This window comes from Suricata suricatta, chromosome X (assembly GCF_006229205.1).
Source record: "Suricata suricatta isolate VVHF042 chromosome X, meerkat_22Aug2017_6uvM2_HiC, whole genome shotgun sequence".
NCBI classification, from domain to species: Eukaryota; Metazoa; Chordata; class Mammalia; order Carnivora; family Herpestidae; genus Suricata; species Suricata suricatta.
The window spans coordinates 51,078,585-51,103,596 of NC_043717.1; the positions used below are offsets into that span (position 1 = coordinate 51,078,585).

Here is a 25,012-nt window from a genome sequence, read left to right on the forward strand (position 1 = left end):
AGGGGGAGAGGGTCAGCTCTGGGTCCCTGGACTTCTTGGGGGGGGGGATTCTGGTCACCTTTGACGTGGGCATTGACTCTTCCAGCATCAAAACCATCCAGATGAGTTGGCGCTTGCTTTGTCCTTCCTACCCTAGCACTGTGAAATACCCAACACAGCTTGACAAGGGGCAGGTGTGAAAGCTGGGACTTTCCCTGCCTGAGACACAGCACTGTGTTCAGGAATTAGAGCTGTAAATGAATGAACCATACAGTCCTCTCTGCCTAGTCTTCCTTGCCTTGACCAGTAGTAGGGGGGGAAGCAGATAAGGTGCTGTGAGAGTCATCCTTGTATACACAGCTGGAGCTGAGGCCTTTACTCTTCTGGAACTATTTGCCGGAACCCTTAGGGGGAAGAGCCACTCAGGCTGTAGCCCAGTTCTTAAGTGGGCTGTCCCAATGATGAGGAAGTATAAGGCACACTGAGGGCAAAGTACAAGCTAGCATAACCTCCCCAGCTCCAGGGTATACAACGAGTCACTCTTCACAACCCCAGTGCAGCTCTTTCTGCCCATGGGTCCTGTCCCAGTGCTTTAATAAAATCACATTTTTGCACAAAAGACTTCTGGAGAATTCTTCCTTGGCCGTCAGGTCTGAACCCCCACCACTCCAAAACCTCATCAGGAAGACCATTTGGTGGTAAGGGGCATTAAGGAAGGCACTTGTTGGCATGAGCACTGGATGCTATACATAGTGGATGAAACACTGGAATCTACTCCTGAGGTCAGTGTTGCACTATATGCTAACTAACTTGGATATAAATTTAAAATAAATAAAAATGTTTTAAAAGGGATACATGTATCCCAGCATTTATAGCACCATTACCAACAACAGCAAAATTATAGAAAGAGAGCCCAAATGTCCATCGATTGATGAATGGATAAAGAAGATGTGGTATATATAACATTACTCAGCCACAAAAAAGAAAAGAAAAATCTTGCCATTACAAATGGCGTGGATGGAGTTAGAGACTATTATGCTAAGTGAAATAAGTTAGACAAATGCCATATGATTTTACTCATGTGGAATTTAATAAATGAAACACAAACATGGGGGAAAAAAGAGGCAAACCATAAAAGAGACTCTTCAGAGAACAAACCAAGGGTTGATGGAGGGAGGCAGGTAGGGTTTGGGCTAGATGTGTGATGGGTATCAAGGAGGGCACTTGTGATGAGCACTGGACATTATATGGAATTGATGAATCACTAAATTCTACTCCTGAAACTAATATTACACTGTGTGTTAACTAACTGGAATTTAAATAGAGACTTGAAAAAGGAAAAAAAAAGACCCTTTGGGCCCTCCCTGTCTGTGCTATGTGATGCTGTCCTGGCAGTCTGCCATGGTAAATGTGTTGTGGCAGTTACTGTGCTGGTTGGTGAGGTGCCTGAAGCCATGTCAATAATTGGGTGGGGAGGGAGGACGATGGCAATGAAATGGAAGGGCACGTACGTACTTTCTATCATGGAAGTCCTCAGCTCTTGGGTTGATACCCCCAAAAAAGCAGCCATCTGTCAAGATATGATCTGCGTAGAAAACATACTTTTGTTCTATGTGGCTTAGATACACTTAGGTTTTGTTTTAATCAGGAGGTGACTTGCCCTTCCTATTCTAGCTTCTACCATCTAGCTTAGGAGAGGGGTTTGAACAGGAGACTCACTTCCCTCTTAGATCTGGAGTGAAATAAGTGAAGGGCTGTCAGGCGAGAAACAGGTTTGTGTTTAGTGGGAGCAGACAGAAGATTACCAATAATACGTATGTATAACTGTGTTTTAAACTTATTTTTAAAGTTATCTATTTTGAGAGTTCCAGCAGGGAAGGGGCAGAGAGAGAGAGAGAATGAATCCCACGCAGGTTGGAACTGCCAGCAAGGAGCCTGATGTGATGCTCGAACTCACAATTCATGAGATGAAGACCTGGGCTAAAATCAAAGGAGAGTCATAGGCTTAACCAACTGAGCCACCCGAGCCGCCCAGAGGGTCCCATTTGTGTAGTTTAATGAAGGACTGACCACACCCTCACAACATAAGCTCCTGAAACTGGGAGAGCACAGATTAAGTTCCCCAAGGATTTGGGAAGCAAACATTCATTTTTATTTTTTTCATATTTATTTTTTGAGAGAGAGCAGGAACAGGGGAGGGACAGAGACAGGGAGACAGAGGATCAGAAGCAGGCTCTGTCCTGACAGCAGAGAGCCCGATGTGGGGCTCAAACTCACAAACCAATGGTGAGATCATGACCTGAGCTAAGTCGGACACTCAACCAACTGAGCCACCCAGGTGCCCCGCAAATGTTTGCTTTTAGCTATCTTCCAATTACTACCAGGTTTCCAGTAGTTATGGCCCATTTCCTGCCCTTGAACCTCCACCCAGAGTTCATTCTCAAAAGAGTCTATCTAAAGATGGGCCTTCCAGAAGATCCAGCTTTATTAACTCCTTCACAGATTCTGATACCTAAGAGGTGAATTAGACAAGGTGAGTTTGAATCTTGGCTTTACAAATCGCAAGCTATGTGATCCTGTGCGATAAAACTTCTCTGAACTGCTCCTTTGTTTCTTCGATGTCTAGAGATGAGCTGTATCATGGGATTGTTCAATAGTGGCAGCCATTATAATAGACTGGAGCAGCTGAAGACTAAATGCTTTCTGTTCGTCTAAGCTCCATGATTACAGTCTGTTCACTATGATGGGAAAGGAAATGGACAAGTATTGGCCACTGAACCCAGCACTTTTACATACTATTAATACAATGGCCCTGCAAAATAGGTAGCACTGGCCCTAGGATGCGGATTTCCCCAAGTTCACACTAGTATAAACTGTGCTTCTGACATTTTCCATATGCTTCCCAGTTGCTTGCGCTTTTTTGTGTCTTAAAGCTGCTTAAAAAGAGGGAGCAGCTTTAAATATCCAAACCCAAACCACCACTTATACAGCACTGGAGCTCTAGAAATTCCTTCTTGGCCACTCACCAAGGAAAGGGTTATGCCAGCTCCCCCGCCATTACCCCCCAAGCTGAGGGATACGAAGACAGAAACGGTGAGCAAGCCCAGCTTCCTCCATTTTCCACCGCTGCAGTCAGCCGGAAAAAAAGAACCACCTTCTCACTCCCACCACAGCTGGGCTTTTCAGGGTCCTAGAGAGAGCTGGGTTTGGTGTACTCCCTGAGGTGAGTTCACCAGATATTAACACTGCTTCATGGTTTACCAAATGCTTTCACATAGACTGCTTATTTCATTCTAACAGCCTGTCAGGCAGGAGATGATATCCTCATTTTACAAAGAAGGAAACGGGTTCAGGAAAAAGTCACACAGCTATTAAAACACACAAGAACAAAGTCACAAAGCTATTAAAAGTAGAAAGTGCAAACCTATCCATGTAACATATTTGCCCTCAGTAGCTCTCATAGGAGGCCAACTAGATTTTTTTTTAAGTTTATTTATTTTGAGAGAGAGTTGGGGGGGGGGCAGAGACAGAGAATCCCAAGCAGGCTCCGCACTGTCAGAGCCCCATGGGGAGCTCAAACTCATGAACTGAGAGATCATGACCTGAACCAAAATCAAGAGTCCAACACTTAACGGACTGAGCCACCCAGGCACCCCGGAGGCCAACTGGATTTTTAAAAGGTGAGTGCTGAGGGGCCCCTGGGTGGTTCAGTCCGTTAAGTGTCAGACTATTGATCTCTCTGTTCATGGGATAGAGCCCACCACGGAGCCTGCTCAGGATCCTCCCTCTTCCCTCTCTCTCTGCACCTGCCCTGTTCACCTGGTCTCTCTCTCTCAATAAATAAATAAATAAACTTAAAAAAATAAAAGGTGAGTACTGAGCACTGTCTTTTCGTGCCATTCTGCTATGATCTGCCCCTTCTACTCTTGTTCCTCCCAACGTCCCTGTGAGAAAGATGGGGCAAAGGACTGAATGACCTGATTTCAAGACCAAGAGGTTGGTGTTAAGAGTCCTGAGCTAGGGTCTCAATCTGCCAGTCCCTCACAGAGTGACCCCACGCCACCCTGGTCACCCAGGTCACGTCTGTCATTTAAAACAACTTGTAAAGAGCAGGAGAACTTTTGGAACTAGATTCACCTCTCTGTATCACCTCTGCTTACTCTGGGCCTTCTAATTTGCTCATCAGCACGACAGACACCTTGCCACCCATCTCTGTTGGATGCCCTACAGCAAGATAGTATTGTTGCCATGGTCTCCTTGCCCAAACAGCTCTCCAACACCTGCACATCATTTCCTCACAGTTTGTTTTAAACTCATTCATTGAAGGTACAGCTTAACCCTGTATGGCTCACTCATGTTCCATAACAAAGAGACGTGGGTTCTAATCCCATCTGTGTCATTGCCTTAGCCCCACCCAGATGCAGACAACATTTGCCCTACTTAACCCCACAGGCGGAAGTGAGGCACAAATGAAATATGTGAGTACACTTTGAACAGTAATAAAGCATGGCACAAGAGTGAGGAATAAGAGTGGTAGGCTGCTGGTAAACTAGGGAGGCAGAGAAGGGGATGCATTTTTTAAATTCTGTCTTTCACAAATTTATTAGAACCCCTGACCCTCTAATGCTTTCTCAATCTGTTGTCTGTATATCACCACCAGCAAAAAGGTTTGTGAAATGCTCTGCTTTGTGGGCTGAAATGACCAGCACAGGAGAGCACGATTATGTGCACTGGAACCTGAGAACCAGTTTTTACATATCTGTTCACCAGGTCACCTTTGACAGACATATGTGTAGGATGGTGAACAAAGTCTTAGATTTCAGTTCCTTTTTGTAACTAGCAATAAATCCCTCAAAGACAGTATGACTGAGCAATAACTTAGGCTAGCCTACTCTTGTGTGGTATCACACATAAAAATAATAGCTGCTGTGCTATGCTATGCTATGCTATACTATACTATATACCAGGAGATTTACATTATTTCTAATCCTCACAAACAACAGCCCAAAGAAGATACTATGACCTCAATTTAGAAATGAGGGCACCTGGGTGACTCTGGCAGTTAAGCATCTAACTCTTAGTTTTGGCTCAGGTCATGACACAGTTCGTGGGTTCAAGCCCTACCATCAGGCTCTGTGCTGACAGCTTGGAGCCTGCTTGGGATTCTCTCTTTTTTTCTCTCTACACCTCCCCTACTCACTTGCTCTCACTCTCTCTCTCTCTTTTCTCTCTCTCTCTCAAAGTAAATAAATAAACATTAAAAAAAATAAAGAACGAAAGAAATGAGGAGATTGAGGCTCAGAGAAGTGATTTCCCAAAGATCACTCAGCCCTAAGTGGAACAGGTAGGCCTGGATTCCAGGTTGGCCTGACTCCAAAGGCCACACCCTTCCAGTCAGCCTCAGAACCAGAAAGCACAGGGGACATGTGAAGGTGGGCAATAACACCCTGGTGGCATACTGCTCTGGGAATAACCCTTCCCCTTTCTCTAAGTTTTGAGCAACAATTCCATCACTTTTGCCTGATAGGCCCTCCAGGGCACATCTGAAACCTGCTCACTAGGGGAAATACCTCCCTCTTAGAAATCTCCCCTTCTTGGGGCCCCCACATCCCTCAATCTGTGGGAGAACATTCCTGCTCCCAATGCCAGGCCCACCTGCTCTCCCCGTCCAGTCCTAGCTGATCTTTAATCTTTTAAACCCTCTACCCCAGGGGTGCCCTGGGTGGCTCAGGCAGTTAAACATTTGCCATCAGCTCAGGTGGAGATCTCACGGTTCATGGATTTGAGCCCTACGAGGGTCGCTGTGCTGACAACTCAGAGCCTGAAGCCTGCTTCCAATTCTGTGTCTCCCTCTCTCTCTGACCCTCCCCAACTCATGCTCTCTCTCTCTCTATCTCTCAAATAAATAAGCATTAAAAAAATTTAAACCCTCTACCCTAGCCTCTGACTTAGGTACTTCTACATATTTTTAAGCCTGTCAAAGCCCCTTTTGGTCCAAAGCCTTCCTAAACAACTGAAACCAGACCCAGGCCATGAGTTCATGAGGCCTTGAGGTCAGATGCTGGCAGGAAAGGGGGCTTTTGAACTCTCAGCAACAGATACCACCTCTGCTATCCTGGTGCCCTTGGCCCTGGCTCAGACACATTAAGAGGTTTGCAGAATGACCTCTCACCAGCTTTACATAACCTGTCTTCTCCTTACCTGTCTACCTTCTGCTTAGGCAAGCTCCACCCACCTCTGGCTTCCCTGACCACAGGTACCCTGATGGCTAGCACTAGCTGTGATCTTTCTGCTGAGCTCCCAGACCTAGATCCTACCATCTACTACACAGCTCCTCTTGATGAACAAACATAACTCAAATTCCACAGTCTTGAAATGAACTCATCATATTCCCCACCCTCTCGCTCCATCAGAGCTTCTTAGGTCCCCAGAGCCTAAGGGGACCTTAGTGCTCATCCAGAGAAGTTTCTCATTGTTTCAGGCTCTTTCCTCCTGACAAAGCAAGCAGCTAGTGTGTGTGTAATGAATTACTGGGTGAATGAGTCCCATTATGAATCACACTTCTTCATCAGGCATATTCACAATAATCCAGCCTCTCTCTTTTCATATTCAAACAAGTTGACATAAAAGACAACCCAGAATGTCTTCACCTTACAGCAGGGATCATTTTTCCCTCTCAGACATCCTTTCATCCTAGCACTGAAGAGACCACATTTTTACAAAGTGCATTCAACCAAGAGATCTGCTTTATATTCTGCTTTTACAGTGTAACACATCGCATATTACAGTCTGCCTTACAATAATTTTAGTGATTTTTAATGACTGCAGATCTGTCTATAATGTTGCTACATAATAGCTTACTTAGCCAGCTCCAGATTGTGAGCATCTGAATTATTTCCAGGTTTTCCCGGTTTGCTCCTGTATTCATTTAACAAAGTAAATTACCTTATTTGCCTTGTACTCATGAAATATCCCCAGAAAGAAAAAAAGTGTTGGGTGCTTTGAGGCCAGGAGTGAAGAGATTTTTCACTGAATTCCTTATAGTCCCTTTTGAATTTTGAACCACGTGAATATACTGACTATTCAAAATATATTCACCAAAAGCCTACCAAGCATTGCACTACAAGCTGGATGTAGAGGTGGGGTCTATAATCCCAAACTAACTCCCTGATATGGACTCTCCCTGAAGTAGGTGTAATGTACCCAGGCAACCCAGAGGAGAGAGCAGGGTAGAGAGAGCAAAGGTAGGAGTTAGTTAAGCTGGTAAGGCCCAGAAGAGAAAAGGCACTTCCTGTTTGGGAAAGGAGGTTGTATTTAATGGGTTGTGAAAGTGATGGGAAATGAGACTCTCAAGGAAGGCAGAGACCCATATAGAAAGGGCTCTGGATGCCAGGCTCTGGGGTTCCAACTTGATCCCAGACCATGGGAGACCTTGGAGGGTTTGAAACAAGGCAGATGCAAAGAGCTGTGTTTGACAGCCATCCTCTAGCAGCAGAATGGAGACCAAGAAGGAAGGGAGACCTGCGGGGAGCAGTCTGCTCAAGTCCAGGAGATAGCAACAATCACTTGAACTAGGGGACCAACCGCCAGTGATCCACTGACTTCCATGGGATTTTGAAATACCCACCCTATTCTGCCCTGCCCTCCACCTCTGCAGGTCCCTCCTTGGAACCACCTCTCCAGGATCTACTTTCACTGGATTCTAGACACCCCCTGACCTCCAGACATGAAGATATTTGTAAGGAAAACATCCCACTTATAATTCCCAGCCTTCTGTCCTCCTCCCCTCCATGAACCCGAGGCTCCAGTCAAACTAAACCAGTCCCTACACCAAAGCACAACCCTCCAGACTTTCGAGTCTACTGGGCACGTCAGGAAGGATCATATTCCCTACTTCTCTGCCTTTTGGAACCCACTGCAAACACCACTTTCCTATAGCTGAGTATCAGTCTTATCAAGCAGTTCCTGGGTGTCAGACACTGCCCGATGAGCTTTCCAAAGATTACCACTAATCATCACAGTGAATAAATATGATTAGTCCCTTTTATCGGATTGGAAAACTGAGACTCAGAGAAGTATCCTGTCTAAGGTCACTAGCCTTTCCCTCTGTCTTCTTTGTAAGTCTCCAGTGGCCCTGATCCTTGTATTGATGACCTACGGACTTCTTTTACTCTCTTCCTGCCTTCCCTGACCCACCACACACACACACACACACACACACACACACACACACACACACAGTTGTCAGCGTAGAATAAACCAGGCTTATAACAGGGCCTCAATAAAAATTTGGTGAATGAAAGAGACTATGTATGTACCTTCTATAGTACCTAGTTTGGTGCTTGCCATTAAATAGGTTCTCCATATATACTTTTAATTGAACTGAAATAGCAACACCTAACCCAATAAGAATATGGCAGAGGCGGTGGGGTGAAAGGGTGCTGCCCGGGTGGCTCAGTTGGTTGAGTGTCCAACTCAGGTCATGATCTCATGGTTCGTGAGTTCAAGCCCCCCATCTGGCTCTGTGCTGACAGCACAGAGCCTGCTTGGGATCTCCTTCTCCCTCTCTGTCCCTCCCCCTCACCTCTTTCTCTCTTTCTCTCAAAAAATAAACTTAAAATAAAGAGTATGGCAGAAGGGGAAAGATCAGAGGATAGTGCATTATGGTAAAATGCCAGCTTTCCAAAGCTTTCAGGAAATGAGTCATTCTGAAGGCTGAAGGTGGACCTTTGAATCCAGGAAGAAGAATCCTGGGATTGTTTCTTTCTCAGAGCTTCCCTCACTTCCACCATTCCTTCTCAACTCCCCAGTCCCCTTGACCTTCTCTTCCTTCCATGTTTCTCCTTTCTTCATTTTGCTGTTACTCCTTAGACACTTCCTAGTTTGATAGCTTATCCCAGACCCCATTTCTGTTGGTTTGAGAAACTAATTACAGTCTTTCCTGGTCTGTCCTTCATGCCTCTTGTGCCTACTCCATTTCTCTTCATTGCAGCATCTCCTCTTCCATAAAGCCCTCCCTCATCTCCTCGGGCTAGCAGGTGCTTCTCTCTTCTGAACATCTCATAGTACCCTAGAGGTGTCTGGGATTATGTCTACCTCACATTCTGAACTGCAAGTTTCATGAGGGTTAGAATCATGTCAGCCTTATACAATTGGCAGACCTTTGTGCTTCTTGGCCACCTTTCTTTTGGTACTGCTTACTCTGAAACAGCTAAGCTTTTGTTTGTTGATTGGAGGAACTGTAATTGGGAAATCATGAGTGCTGACTGTTTAGGGTTTGTCTGCTGGCCTAATTCACTTCTTCCTGCCCTTTATACATTCCCCGGTATTTATGTTACACTTGTCCATTTGGTTATAGAAAGCTTTGGCTCCAAAGCATGCTCTCTGCTTTGGGGAAAAAAGGGTGGCCAATCATGGGCTTGACCCAGCCCTGCCTGTCCACCTTGCATGATGAACCAGAAGACCAGATCTCCTTCATTTGTTCCATAAACTTTTACTTGAGTATCTACTCTGTACCAAGCCCTGAGCTGGACATTAGGGAAAGAGAAATGGAAATTGATCTGTCCTTGCCCTGCTTTGGGCACCCTGTGTGACCTTGAGTCCTTTGTAGGCTTCTTCCATTTACCCATCTGAAGGTGAAGGAGGGCAGAGACCTGATCTATAAGGGGATGTGGAGCTCTCAACATTATGGATCTTGTCCATTCTGGATACTCCAGCCCTCTACATCTGCACTTTCCCCTAGAAGACCCAGGCCTGCCTCACTTAACTGTCTCCCTCCTCTTATGAAAATTCTGAGCAGACGTGCTCCAATACATCTCACCTTATATGTGGCCAAGTAATCCCAATAAGCAGCTTGAGAACCCCAGGTACCTAGGGAAAGAAAAGAAAGAGGAATTGGACAAATGGGGTGACATGATAGGTGGCGATCTAGAGTACATTAGGGAATGAAATCACACCCCCATAACACACCAAAAAAGTTCCCTAAGCTTAACTCTGCAAAATCTTATTAGTCAGTCTAATCAAGTAGGTCCAAACCAGAGGGTGGTTTAGGGAGGAAGACAGAATTCTGCTAATCTCCATGGAAAAGGCTAAGGAATCTATTTCCTTGCATTTGTAGGATGCTTGATACCATTTTTTGTATTCCATTTTCCTAGCACATTTTTTTAATTACATTCAAACTATTTTTTGAGCACCTTCTATATTCATGGCTTTATGCTGAGAATACTTGTCTTTTTGTTTAAGACACTTACCACAAATTCAAGTGCATAGACATGTTTATGATTTTCTTTTGCTTAATGTCTGTCTCCCCCACTGGACTATAAGGTCAGTGAAGACAGAAATCATGTCCATCTCCTTCTCCACTGAATTTTCAGCACCTGCAGCAGTGCCTGGCAAACAGTAGTCACTCAATAGATAGTTGCAGAAAAAAAATATAAATCCAGAGTTCTGGAACCTGGGGACAATCCTTAATTTTGTAAAGGCCAGTGTGTATAAGCAAGCCGCTTAGCCTGAAACATAGTAGCAATTAAACAGACATTAGCGGAACTAAACAAATAATAACAGGAAAAATATAGTGCCTACTGTGTTCCAGGCACTGTACTAAGCACTTTACATTCATTCACTCATCTGATCATCAGAAAAGCCCTATGAGGTAGGTACTACTATCATTCCTATTTTACAGACGGGGAAACCAAGGCACCGGAGTCTGACAACTTATAAGTGGCAAAGCTGAGATTTGAACCTCAGCTCTCCACCTCTAAAATCCATGCTCCTAACCACTACACTGGCTTCCAGCAACAAATGCTGATCCTGAGATGTAGAGAGATGGAACAATTGGCAAAGGTGTCATGGGAATAACATGGTGGACTTAGGACTGGAACCCAGGTCTGTTCTCTGGACAGTGCTTCTCCCACTCTACCATATGGTATCTGGCCACTGATACCAAGGCCCTGGAAATAGAGGCACAAGAAGGGAATCTGAGAAGTTGAGATATCTGTGCAGAAAAAGGCCCAAGTTGATGAGGTGGCTCTCAGCAGAACACAGGAGGAGCCCAAGAGCAGCTACTAGGGCAGAAACAAGTAGAGTCATCAGGTCTCCTTTCTTAAGCAAGGAAGTAGGTTGCTTTTCAAAGTCTAAGTCATTTGAGGTCTAAGCCATTCTCTTTTCCTGCACTCATCTAGCAGGGACCTCCCCACACACAGCAAGAACCATCCCAAGGCAATATATGCCTTATTGCAATGAAGCACACAAGGAGAAAGGATACATATTAGGGAGATTAGGTAGTATGAGCTGAAATCTCATATGTGTGTAGGAAGCTGGGGCGGGACAGAGAACAGGGAAGACTGGAGGAAAGGTTAGGTCAAGCCTAAAACCTTCAGCAACTAAAGGGACTCAGTGGTAAGGGATTAGAGCAAAGCAACTGTAATCAGCTCAGCTTTAGAGGTGCTGGCCTTCTGTTTGGGCTTCTTGCCACAACAGCCATGGCCTTCCTTTCCCAGCTGGATCTTCATGAATGCCTCCAAACCCTGTCTGTTTTGCAGTGGCTCCCTGTCTACATATTTTTAGGTGAGTGAACACCAGGGGTTGGAAAGCAATGAGAACAGGTCAAGAAAGAGGGCAAGAATCCCCAGATGAGGAAGGCTCCACAGAGATTATTGGGGCTGGTCCCCCACTCTGGGAAAGACTGTTGCTTCTCACCCAGAGAGATGGATGCTGTTGAGCAAGCATGAAATCATTAGATTTCTCTCTTTCCAACTGAGGGCCTAAATACCATTAGTGAGCTTTTGGTTATTCTGGTTTAAAGATCACCACAGCCTTCCCAGGATTGCCCCCTCTTTTTTTTTTATTTCAAGATTTTATTTAAATTCTGGTTAGTTAACATATAGTGTAATATTAGTTTCAGGAGTAGAATAGAGTGATTCATCACTTACATACAACACTCAGTGCTCACCCCAACAAATGCCCTCCTTAATGCGCATTACCCATTTTACCCATCCCCCTGCTCACTCTCTCTGAACTTGCCAAAAAGAGTCATATTCAGAGTTGGGGGCAAAGGTGGTGGTGGCTAGCAGAGTTGGTTTGATAGGTAGGCATAAGGTGATTTCCTACTCTAAAACTCTGGTGAGAAATTTCTGGAAAATCTGGAAGCTGCCTGAGTGACTCATTAGACAGAACTTTAATAAAGGGCCAGTTGTGCAGTGGACTCAGAGCATGGCAATTATCAGTGCTGGGCAAATGGGTTGAGAGCACTAAGCTTTTCCCAGCCAGAAACTAGGACTTCGTGGGCAACCAATTCAAGGGCCAAGCATGGAAACTGAATAGGGAGAAATGCATCCTGTAGGCGGCCAATTCCAATCTATGGGAGACTATATGATCCCTTAGAGCAGAAGGTCTTAACCAAAGGCCTATGGACCTAGAATTTGGGGTGAGGGTAGACAACTTTGAATTTGCACAGCAAAAATTACTTTTATTTTCAGTAACTTTAAATTGAAATAATGAATGTAGGCAACAAGCCACAGAAACGTTAGCAGTACCAGTGAATTTGTCAGTAAGAGACATCACAGATTTGCATTTCATATGCCAGTTGTCACAGGCATTTCAAAATTTCATTTATGCTCATGACTACTTCAAAATTCCAGTCGTTATTGGAAGTGCCATTAAGTCTGGTTATTTGATGCATAAACCAAGCAGCCCATGTTACTATGACACATTTTTGGTGATGTTTTGAGAACTGTGTTTTAATATGTTGCATTTTCTTTGTAAGTTTGTATATTTTATTTTGTGCATTTACAATATTATTCAGAGAAGGGGTCCATAAGCTTCACCAAACTGCCAAAGGGGTCTGTGACTGCCTAAGATGATGACTTACTGAGTCTTTATTGAAATCAAATCATGCTGAGCACTTAGTCCATCAATGGCCTGACTCTAGCTGTATTAAGGCAGGGGGAGCAATTTTTTTGTAAACTTGCTTCTAGTCTTTCATATTTTCTGTTTTCCTTTGTGCTTATCTTAACATTCTCAAACAGACCCCTTTTGACAAGTTGAAGCCCTCAGGAAAGTGAGGGGACACAGGCATGTCCTAAAAGGCTTGATATAGCAGTGGCAGCCACCATTTCAAGTCTGGATCCTCGAAAGAGTGGAAAAGTCTGAGGATGAGAGAGCAAGGAAAAGAGGTCAAAAAAGGAAGAAAGGCACCTGAGTGTCTCAGTCGGTTAAGTGTCCGTCTTTGGCTGGGGTCATGATCTCACAGTTCGTGAGTTCAAGCCCCAAGTCTGGCTCTGTGCTGACAGCTCAGAGCCTGGAGCTGCTTCAAATTCTGTGTCTCCCTCTCTCTGCCCCTCCTCCACTCACACTGTCTCTCTCTCTCTCAAAGATAAATAAACATTAAAAAAAGTTTTTTTAAAAAAGAGAGAGGAAGAGGTGTTAAGTTTTTCCCTTTAGGTGTGGGATCTGTGCCACCCCAGAAAGCCTTTGTGTTGTATTTGAACACACGCCTGGATTAGTCTGACTGTCCTAGGGAGCTCTCCTCAAGAAAATGTTTTCATTTTTCTCCCAGAAAATGATGAGTTTTAAAGTATTTTCTTCTCTCTTCCTTTCTTCCTCTCAAAGGACACTCTCTGTGGATAGGGATAGGGTAGAAGGCATATCCAACACTGAAAATGCAAGGGTCCAGAGGTGAGGGTTAGCCTCCTAGTAATGCCCACCCCCCATCTTACCAGCTTCCACTTCTTTTGGGGATGTTATGGACAAATGATGGCACCTATGTGTCTTAAGGGAAAACACTAATAATAAGTGTGAATGTTTTTTTTCACGTGCATTTAAAAAAGTTTTTTAAATGTGGTAAAATACATATAGCATCAAACCAACCATTTTAACTATTTTTCAGTGTACATTTCAGCAGCATTAAACACATTCAGTGTTGTGCAACCATCACCATCATCCGCCTCCAGAGCTCTCTTCCTCTTGCAAACCTGAAGTCTGTACCCATTGAATAAGAGCTCATTATTGTCCCCTTACCCCAGCCCCTGGCAACCACTCTTTTACTTTCTGTCTCTGTGAATTTGACTCCTCTGGCTACTTCATATAAGTGGAATCAAACACTATTTGTCCTTTTGCAACTGACTGGCTTACTTCACTTAATATAATGTCTTCAAGTTTCACCCTGTATCACGTGACAAGATTTCCTTCCTTGTTAAGGCTGAATAATATTCCATTGTGTGAATATTGTAAATAATGCCTCTGTGAACATGGGTGTTCAAATATATACCTGAGATACTGTTTTCAAGTCTTTTGGATATATTCTCAGAAGTGGAATTGCTGGATCACATGGAAATTCCATTTTAAATTTTTTTGTGGAACGGCTGTGCTGTTTTCCACAGCAGCTATACCATTTTACATTCCCACCAACAGTGCACAAGGTTCCAATTTCTCCACGTTCTCTCCAACACTTCTTTATTTTCTGGGGGGTTTTAATAGGAGCCATCCTAATGAACATGAAGTGATATCTCATTGTGATTTTTATTGGCATTTCCCTAATAATTAATGGTGTTAAGCATCTTTTCATATGCTTGTTGGCCATTTGTCTTGAGTACTTTTATTTTTTTTAATGATTATTTATTCATTTTGAGAGTGGAAGAGAGCAAACACATGCAGGGAGGGGTAGAAAGAGAATCTCAAGCAGGCTCAGTGCCACCAGAGCAGAGCCCTACATGGGGCCCAATCCTACAAACTGTGAGATCATGACCTGAGCCCAAACCAAGAGTCGAACGCTTAGCCGACTGAGCCACCCAGGTGTTCCTGTCTTAACTTCTTTTAAACTAATCATCTTTATCATTCCATTTGCTTTCCTCTACTAGTTTAGGTGTTATACATCCTGTTTCTATTGTTTTAGTGATCATGCTAGAAATTACAACATGAATCCTAGGTCTTAGCATCTATAACAGTGTAAGATGCCCACAGAGGTGCCTAAGACATTAAAATATCTTCAGTAGTTATACAGCAAATACTAATTACAAGGTGGTGACGGTCCTTGTCAATACTACCAGGGATCAAGTACCAATTCCTTACTATCTATCAACAAAGATAAAGTAATCATTAGTTCCACCATTGTATACATTTATGTATCAGTGCTGGACACATACACAAGTCACTGCAATGTAAGACAGACTGTAGTAAGCAAAAGAAGAGTCACAATGAAGTGATATTAGGGTTTCAGGGAAAAATTATTACACCAAGTTGAGGGGATAAGGGAAAGCAGGAAACAGAAACAGTGAAACATGATGAACGGAACATGGGTTGTGGAATTTGTCAAACGTGGATAACAATTAGCTGTGTGACTTCCAACAAGTATTGGGACCCCTGTAAGCTCCAGTATCCTCAACCTTTCAGCTTGGTCTACAGTAAATGCTCTATATAGAATACCATCCATCCTCCGTTCCTTCCTTCTTTCTTCTTTCACTCACCTGCTTTCCTTCATTCCTCTGTCTTGCTCAGAGCCTCCCTCAGTGCCTCTCCACTTTCCCAAATGATGTTCAGAATCATGGCTGATTACTGAGTATCTCTGAAAGTAATGGGATAGGAAATAGGGGGAAGGAGGAGGGGAAAAGGCAGAGGAATAAGAAAGAGGGAAGAAGGGAGAAGAAAGAAAATGAACATCTATTGAGGCTTGATTTCACAAGCTGTGAGAATGTGACCTGAGCCAAAATTAAGGATTGAACACTTAACTAACTGAGTCATCCAGGTGCCCCCATAAATATTTTTGTATGTGTTCTTCACAAGTAAGTCATTCACTCTCCACAATTGTGGAAAGAGATCATAGTATCTGCCTCTAAAGGCCATTCTAAAGATCAAAGGGCCAAAAAAATCCTCAATAGATGTTCATTTTCTTTCTTTCTCTTACGGAAATTGACATTACTTTAAGTCCAACCACCCTGCCTCATATGACACTGCCAACCTTGCCATTTAATCAACAGAGGAAGGCTTCCTCTGAGACAGGCATCCTAGGCTCTGATTTCATTGCACCTTCAGAAAGAATAATCAGTAACTAGATCCTAGAAAATTAGGCAGAGACTTTAATACATTCCCAGCATTCCCAGAGGATCCTTCAAGGCATTATTCATTCACCCTTACACATGATCAACTACCAAACTGAAACTTCCACCTCCATAGTATCTTTCAAATTTGCCTGAGAAATAGTAACCTACTTCATGTTCCCATTGTCTCTCATCTAAACTATTGCATCTTGGGACACCTGAGTGCCTCAGTCAGTTGAGTGTCTGACTCTTGATTTTTGCTCAGGTCATGATCTCAGTTCATGGGATCAAGGCCCACAACTGGGCTCTCTGCTGACAACACAGAGCCTGCTTGGGATTCTCTCTCCCTCTCTCTGTGCCCCTTTCCCTGCTGTCTCTCTCTCAAATATAAATAAATAAACATTTAAAGAATATATTACTGCATCTCTTAGCTGATGCTTACAGTTTCTCTTGCTACTACAGTTGTCCCAAATTATCTTCCTGATACACAGATATGATCATGCTATTCCTCTGCTTAATAACTTTCACTGATTTCATAGTTCCTCTAGCATCAAACTTAATCTCCCCAACTTCCCTCCCAGTTCCGTCTCCTCTTCCATGGCTTCCCAGACTCCCTGTAATTTTGCAGGCTATGGTGTTATGGGCCTTGGACTCCATCTACAGGTCTTTGTTCAAGTTCTTCCTTGTGCATGGAAGGCCCTTCATCCACTAATCTCTGTCAGAATCTTACTCTTTCTCCAAAATTCAACTTAAATCTTATTCTCCACAAGAAGCCTTTCTAGGTTCCCCAGTAGTAAGGAATGGTCTTCTGCTTGTTCACATATAATAACATTTGAATATATAGTTCTCACTCTCTGGAATCTATCCATTATTTATGGTATCAATCTTCTCCACTAGAGTGTAAGTTCCTGGCAGGCATGAACTTTCTTTGCTACAGGGTATTAATATGAAATAACACACACAAAGTGTCTAAAATAGCTCTTGGCACATAGTCAAGACTCCACAAATACTACATACTTTTTTCCTAAAGCTTGGAACTCTTTTTCCCTAAAGCTTGACCACTCCGAGCATCACATTTTCATATATAAAATGGGGATAATAACATTATCTACTTGTCAGGTTTATGAGAGAATTAAATGAGATAATGTACATTAAGTCCTGAACAGAGGGCTTATTAATAATAAATGCTCGGGGCACCTCAGTGGCTCAGTCAGTTAAGCATCTGACTTTTGATGTCAGCTCAGGTCATAAGCTCACAGTTCATGAGCTCAAGCCCCACATCGGGCTTTGCACTGACAGCATGGAGCCTGCTTGGGATTCTCTCTCTCTCTCTCTCTCTCTCTCTCTCTCTCTCTCTCAAAGTAAATCAATAAACTTTAAAAAATTATAAAACAAAAGAAGCTTAGTGTCTAATAGAATGAGGACTAGACATGTGAGGTACTAACTACACAAGCAGTAGAATGAAACAGGGCCAAACAGAAGCATAAGTAATATGCTGTGGGTGTGTGGAGGAGGGAACCCTTCATTCTGATCAGAGAATCACCAAAAGTATCATCAAGGGGGTATCATTTGAGCTAATCCTTGAAGGCTGAGAGAACTTTGATAGGCATAAAGTTGAAGATAAGGTAGTCAGAATAAAGGAATGGCACCACCAAAGACATAGAGATGGGAATGGGGAGTAGACTAAGGTGGTTGGGCCCTTGTTTTCCATATTTCAGTCATTTGTATCCCACCTTCTATTTTTTTCTACAGTTGAGTACCACCTATGCTATTATGACTTAACATTTTTTCCAAATTGACTCTTTGCTGTTACCTAAATTAGTGTATTGTAACAGATATTTTAGATCACTACCATAAATTCACTTTTTATTCATTATATATTGAAGTGACTTTCCATCCATACACCACCTCAGATCATATAGTGTACCTACAGTGGTTTGAGGACAATGCTTTGAGAAATACTGGGCTAGAGCATAAGCAGTATGAGTGCAGGTAGTGAGAGATGAGGTTAGGAAGGTTAGAAAGGTGTTTGGGGGTAGTCTTTACATGTCAGGATAACATGGTTACACTTTTTTTTTCTGTCAGCAGTGGGAAAATATTGAAGGTTTCAGAGGCAAACAACATTATGACTGTGCTTTAAAAAATCTGTCAATAGCATGGGAAATGGACCACAGGGGAAGAGACAGACAGGCAGGCAAAAAGAGCAGACTAAAGAGTACAGTTCAAACCAGAGGAGATCAAGCCTTCAACCATAACAGTAGCAATGGAGATGGAGGCAGGAGAATGAATGGGAAAGAAATTTATTTTTGGAAAGGGGAAGAAGTCAAAGATAACTCCAAAACATTGAAATTGTGACATTTATCTTGAGGCCTAAAAGATAAATAGGAGCTAGCCAGGAAAGAGTTGAGGAAAGATTCTTCCAGGTAAAAAGGACAACATGCACAGAGGCCCAGAGGCTAGAGAGCAGATAGAACTGAAGGACCTGACAGAGTAGTATGGTGGAGTGCAGAGGACAAAGGGTGGTCCGGGACTCCACCACAGAGTGCCTCTGAAACCCAGATTATAAGACTGGACTTCACCCTAAGAGTCTTAGGAAGCCATGTTAGATGTTGAATTATTATATTACCATTTACTCCCACACGTTCTTATATTTAAACCATTTAGTGAAGAAACTGTCTTTTTCCCATTGTACATTCTTGACTCTTTTGTCATAAGTTAATTGATCACATATGTATGGTTTTATTTCTGGACTCTCTATCCTATTCCATTGATCTATGTGGGGTTTTTTTTTACTGTTTATTTATTTTTGAGAGAGAGAAAGAGACAGAGTATGAGCTGAGGAGGAGCAGAGACAGAAGGATACACAGAATCCGAAGTGAGCACTAGGCTCTGAGCTGTCAGCACAGAGCACAAAATGGAGCTCAAACCCCCCAACAATGAGATCATGACATGAGCTGAAGTTGGACTCTCACCCTACTGAGCCACCAGGACCCCTGATCTATGTGTTTTTATGCCAATACCATAATGTCTTGATTACTATAGTTCTGTAGTATAGTCTGAAATCAGGAGTATGATACCTCCAGCTTTATTCTACCTTTTCAAGATTGCTTTAGCTATTCAAGCTTTTTGGCAGTTCCACACAAATTTTAGAATTATTCTAATTCTGTGAAAACTGTCATTGAGATTTTGATAGAGATTGCATTGAATTTGTAGACTGCTTAAGGTGGTATGGACATTTTAACAATGTTAATTCTTCCAATTCATGAGCACAGACCATCTTTCCATATATTCGTATTTTCTTCAATTTCTTTTATCAATATCTTGTAGTTTTCAGCATACAGGTCTTTCAGCTCCTTGAATAAATTTATTCCTAGGTATTTTTTATGCAGTTGTAAATGGGATTGTTTTCTTACACTCTCTTTGTGATGGTTTGTTCTTAGTGTATAAAAATGCAGTAGATTTTTGTATATTGATTTTGTTTTCTGCAACTTTACTGAATTCATTTATTAGTTCTAACACTTTTTGTGGTCTTCAGGATTTTCTGTATATAGTATCATGTGATCTACAAATAGTGAGTGTTTTACTTCTTCCTTTCTGATTTGGATACCTTTTATTTCCTTTTTTATTTTGTCTAATTTCTGTGCTTAGGACTTCCAATATAATGTTGAATTAAAGTGGTGAGAATGACCATCTTTGTCTTGTTCCTGATCTTAGCAGAAAATCCTTCAGTTTTTCACTTATGAGTATGATGTTGGTTGTGGGTGTGTCATATATGGGCTTTATTATATTGAGGTACATTCCCTCATGAGTTTTTATCATAAATGAATGTTGGATTTTGTCAGGTACTTTTTCTGGATCTATTGAGATAATCATGTTATTTTTATCCTTCACTTTTATTAATGTGGTGTATCATTTTGTTTGATTAGAGGATGCTGAACCATCCTTACATCTCTGAAATAAATCCCACTTGATCATAGCATATGATCCTTTTAAATATATTTTTGAATTTGATTTACTAATATTTTATTGAGAATTTTCATGTTTTGTTCATTAGCGATATTGGCCTGTAATTTTTTTCCTTTTTCTTTTTTCTTTTTTCGTGTGTGTGTGTGTGTGTGTGTGTGTGTCTTGTCTGGTTTGGGTGTCAGGTTACTTCTGGCCTCATAAAATGAGTTTGGAAGTTTTTCTTCTTTTCAGTTTTTTGGAAGAGTTTGAGAAGGAAAGGTATTAAATCTTTTGTGAATCTTTGGTAGAATTCACCAGTGAAGACATCTGATCCTGGACATATGTTTGTGGGGGATTTTTAATTGCCATTTGGTCTATAAAGATTTTCTAGTTTTTCATGATTCAACCTTAGATGATTATATGTTCCTAGGAATTTATCCACTTCTTCTAGCTTTCCAATTTGCTGGCATAATAATTGTTTTTTACAGTTTTTTAATGTTTATTATTTTTGAGAGAGACAGAAACAAAGAGACAGAATGTGAGCAGGGAAGGGACAGAAAGAGAGGGAGACACAGAATCTGAAGCAGGCTCCAGGCTCCTAGCTGTCAATGCAGAGCCTGACATGGGGCTCTAACTCACAAACCGCGAAATCATGACCTTTGCTGAAGTCAGATGCTTAACCAACTGAGCCACCAAGGTGCCCCAGTGGCATAATATTTGTGAACTGTAGTCTCTTGTGATCCTTTGTATTTTTGCGATATCAAAAAGTTCTCCTCTTGCATTTCTAATTTTATTTATTTGAGCCCTCTCTCTCTCTCTCTCTCTCTCTCTCTCTCTCTCTCTCTGGTGAGTCTGGCTAAAGATTTGTCAACTTCATTTATCTTTTCAAAGAACCAGCTCTTAGTTTTATTGATCTTTTCTGTTGTCTTTTTACTCTTTGTTTCATTTATTTCTACTCTGATATTTACTATTTCCTTCCTTCTATTCACTTTGAGCTTTATTTGTTCTTTTTCTAGATCCTTTAGGTGTAGCATTAGGTTGTTTATTTGACATTTTTCTTGTTACTTGAGGTACGCTTATATTCCTATAAAGTTCCCTCTTAAAACTGCTTTTGCTTCTTCCCATAAATTTTGGAGTATTGTATTTCCATTTTAATTTGTCTCCAGGTATTTTTAATTTCTCCTTTGATTTCTTCATTGGTTGTTCTGTAGTGTGTTGCTTAGCTTCCACACGCTGGGATATATCCAGTTTTCTTCTTGTACTTGATTTCTAGTTTCATACTATTGTGACTGAGGGAAAATGCTTGATATATCAATCTTTTTCAATTTACTGAGACTTATTTTGTGGCCTAATATGATCTATCCTGGAGAATGTTTCATAAGCACTTGAAAAGAAAGTGTATTATGCTGCTTTGGGAAGAAATGTTTTGTATATTTCTATTAAGTCCATCTGGTCCATGTGTCATTTAAGGCTGGTGTTTCCTTATTGCTTATCTGTCTGGATAGTCTATCCATGATGTAAGTGAGGTCTTAAACTCCCCTACTATTATTTTATTGCTTGCTGTCAATTTCTCCCTTTAGTTTGTTAATATTTGTTTTACATATTTATGTGCTTCTACGCTGGGTGTGTAAATATTTACAAATATTATATCCTCTTGTAAGATTGACCTCTTTATCATTAAGTAATGTCCTTCATCTTTGTTTGCAGTCTTTGTTTTGAAGGTTCTTTTATGACATTTTATTTTATGTTTATTAAAGCACAGTTGACACACAATGTTACATTAGTTTCAGATATGCAACATAGTGATTCAGCAACTCTATAGTTATGCTATACTCATCACAAGTATAGCTACCATCTGTCACCATACACACTATTACAATACCATCGACTATATTCCATACGCTGTACCTTTCATTCCCATGACTTACTCATTCCATGATTCAAAGCTGGTACTTCCCATCCCCCTTCACATTTTTCCCATCCCCCTTAATAGCCATCAATTTGTTCCCTATATTTATGGGTATGCTTCTGCTTTAGTGTTTTTTTTTTCATTTAATTTTGAACACATCCTAAAACTTTGTATTTTTGCTTCCACCGTGTTCTTTTTTCTAGTAAACTCTAACCCCAATGTGGTGCCTTCCTGCCCATGTTCTCTGGGGGTGCCTCTGGATGTGAGGCAAACCTGAAGCTTGCCCCTCAGGCTGAAACTCAAGGACAAGAAAATAAAACTTTTTCAAATAAAGACTGAGGGGTTTGTTTCAGTCTGTTGTTTGTGCAGTGCCCTGTGGGTGGTAGCCTGTCAAGGACTATCTGTCCAATTGTTTTGGACTCATGCGGCCCAGAAATGCAATTCCCCCCTGGCCACCCAGGCCACGTGCTCACTGGGTGTATTTTGTGTGGGCTGCATGTGCTTGCTGACTGTGGCTCTGTGGGCCACAACTGTGCACATGAGGGTGGGGCACTTGGCCAGCAGTAGGGTAGGCTACACCTGCAGTTCATGGGGGGGAGTGGCACTCCCAGTGGAGCTAGCAGACTAGAGGCAGGGTTTGTAAAAGTCATGAGCTAGTGCCAACACCAACAAAGCAGAAGAACTAAAAAACAACACCCACCAGTGCCTCCATCCTTGGAGAGCACCCCCAACAGGTTTCTGCTTCTTCAGCAGATGATTTAAGATTAACGAATGAGTCTTCTCCAAATATGGTCCAGGTTCCTTTCAAACTGTTGCTTTTGTTCTGGGTCCCAGGGTAAGGGAGTCTGTGTGCAAGCCTTTTCAAGAGTGAATACTCCATTTCCTATGGCTGTATGGTTAGTAAAGCCCATTGATAATTTTAAGACCAGATGCTTTGGGGTCTCATCTCTCTGGTGCAGTTCCCAAGGATTGGGAGGCCTGAAATGGGGCACAAATCCCTCACCCTTCAGGGACAAACTCCAGATTGTGGGTTGCTGTTCCTGAGATGGGGATTTCTTGCTAGACTGTGTCTCCACCTCTCGTACCCATCTCAATGTGGCCTTTTTATCCTTTGTCATGGAGGCTCTCTTCAGCTAGCCTTCAGGTCCTTTGCAGAGGAAATCGTTCCTTATGTAGCTGTAGAGATGTTATATTTGTGGGAGAAGGTGAGTTCAAGATCTCTCTGTTGAACCCACCTATGGCCAGTTGATCTTTAACAAAGATGCAAAAGCAAATTCAATGGAAGAAGGGTAGTGTTTTAAGCAAATGATGCTGGAACAATTGGATATCCATATGTAGTAAATGAACCCTGATCAAAACCTCACACTTAGGGGCACTTGAGTGGCTCCGTCGGTTAAGCATCAACCTCAGCTCAGGTCATGATCTTGCAGTTCTTGGATTTGATCCCCTCCTCAGGCTCTGTGCTGACAGCTCAGAGCCTGGAGCCTGCTTGGGATTCTCTCTCTCTCTCTCTCTCTCTCTCTCTCTCTCTCTCTCTCTCTCTCCTTCCCCTGCTTGTGCTCCTCTCTCTCTCTCTCAATCAGAAATGAACATTTTTTACAAAATTAAAACCTCACATATTACTAAAAAAATAACTCAAAGTGGATCAGAGACATAAATGTAAAACATAAAACTGTAAAACATTTAGTAAAAAACTTAGAAAGAAGCCTTCATTAAAAAAGAAAGAAAAAGAAAACCTTCATGACATGAGGTGAGGTAAAAAGTTCTTAGATTTTGTGTCAAAAGCACAATCTGGAAAGGGGGGAAATGATAAATTTGACTTCATCAAAATTAAAAGCTTTTTCTATAAGAAAGAGACTGTTAAAAGAATGAAAAGATAAACACAGACTGGGAGAAAATGTTTGCAAATTGTATATCCAACCAATAACTTGTATCCAGAATATATAAAGAACTTTTAAAACTCACCAGTTAAAAAAAAACTCAATTGAAAAATGGACCAAAGTGAAATCCATGGATACCTCACCGAAGAAGATAAACAGAAGGCAGATAACCACATGGAAAGCTATTAAGCATTATTACGTATTTGGGAAATGTAAATTAGAATTATGATGAGATACCACACTACACATCTATTAGAATGGTTTGGCCATCTTCAATACTAACTAAATTAGGAGCCTACCTTATATGAACCTCTTCCTTGATAAACCACACTACAACTTCTCCCTTGAACACAGAGAAGATATTGGAAGCATCTCCTGGTGTCGAGGCCAGAATATCTAAGAGAGGGTCAGGTATACATACACACAAATGGTTGTTCTCCATCATTCTTGCCTCAGTTACCTTTGCTTTTTGTCACAGAACTCCTTGGCCCATGAGCTTTAGTTCTTCCATGTTTGGCCTCTGTCTCTCTTGTCTCTTTAAATTCCACTTCTGTCACTGTGAGTGAGGCCAATGACATTCAAATAGGCCAAGTATGGCACGCTTCTCCTCAAAGGACGTTATGGTCTCCTGAAGTGCCACACCTGCAGTTCAAATAGATTCCACAAGGAGAGTGGTATTTATCAAGGTATGGCTCTTGGTTAGACTACCATTAGGACTTGTGAATAACTGGGGCACCTGGGTAGCTCAGTTGGTTGAGTGTCCAGCTTCGGCTCAGGTCATGATCTCATGATTGGTGGGTTTGAGCCCCGCGTCAGGCTCTGTGCTGACAGCTCAGAGCCTGGAGCCTGCTTCAGATTCTATGTCTCCCTCTCTCTCTGACCCTCTCCTGCTCATACTGTCTCTCTCACTCTCTCAAAAAAAAAATAAGTAAAACATTAAAAAAATGACTTGTGAATAACTGAAAGAGATCAGATATAAGGCACACAATTAATTCATTCATGCTTTTTAAATAACATCACATTTAAATAGCACAAATGCTGACAAAAAAACTCATCATTTAAGTTTACCTGTTATTGAAAAGAGAAAACACTTATTTATCTTCCAGTCAGTCTAGAGATATTTGTTAATGTTTGTGCAGGGCACTGTTTTAAATACTGGGATGCACCATTTTACATTCCCACCAACAGTGTAAGAGGGTGCCCATCTCTCCACACCCTCGCCAGCACCTATAGTCTCTTGCTTTGTTCATTTTAGCCACTCTGACTGG

The 25,012-nt window shown here is 42.0% G+C and overlaps 1 protein-coding gene across 1 annotated transcript in view; it reads left to right on the top strand.

Annotated features, from left to right (window-relative positions):
* Positions 1 to 11,459: 11,459 nt before the first annotated feature.
* The window catches only part of DGAT2L6 (diacylglycerol O-acyltransferase 2 like 6), a 22,113-nt gene continuing 8,560 nt past the window's right edge, over positions 11,460 to 25,012 (top strand). The window contains exon 1 of the mRNA XM_029930970.1: positions 11,460 to 11,544. Coding sequence (XP_029786830.1) covers positions 11,460 to 11,544 — 85 coding nt within the window. The remainder of the gene's footprint in view (positions 11,545 to 25,012) is intronic.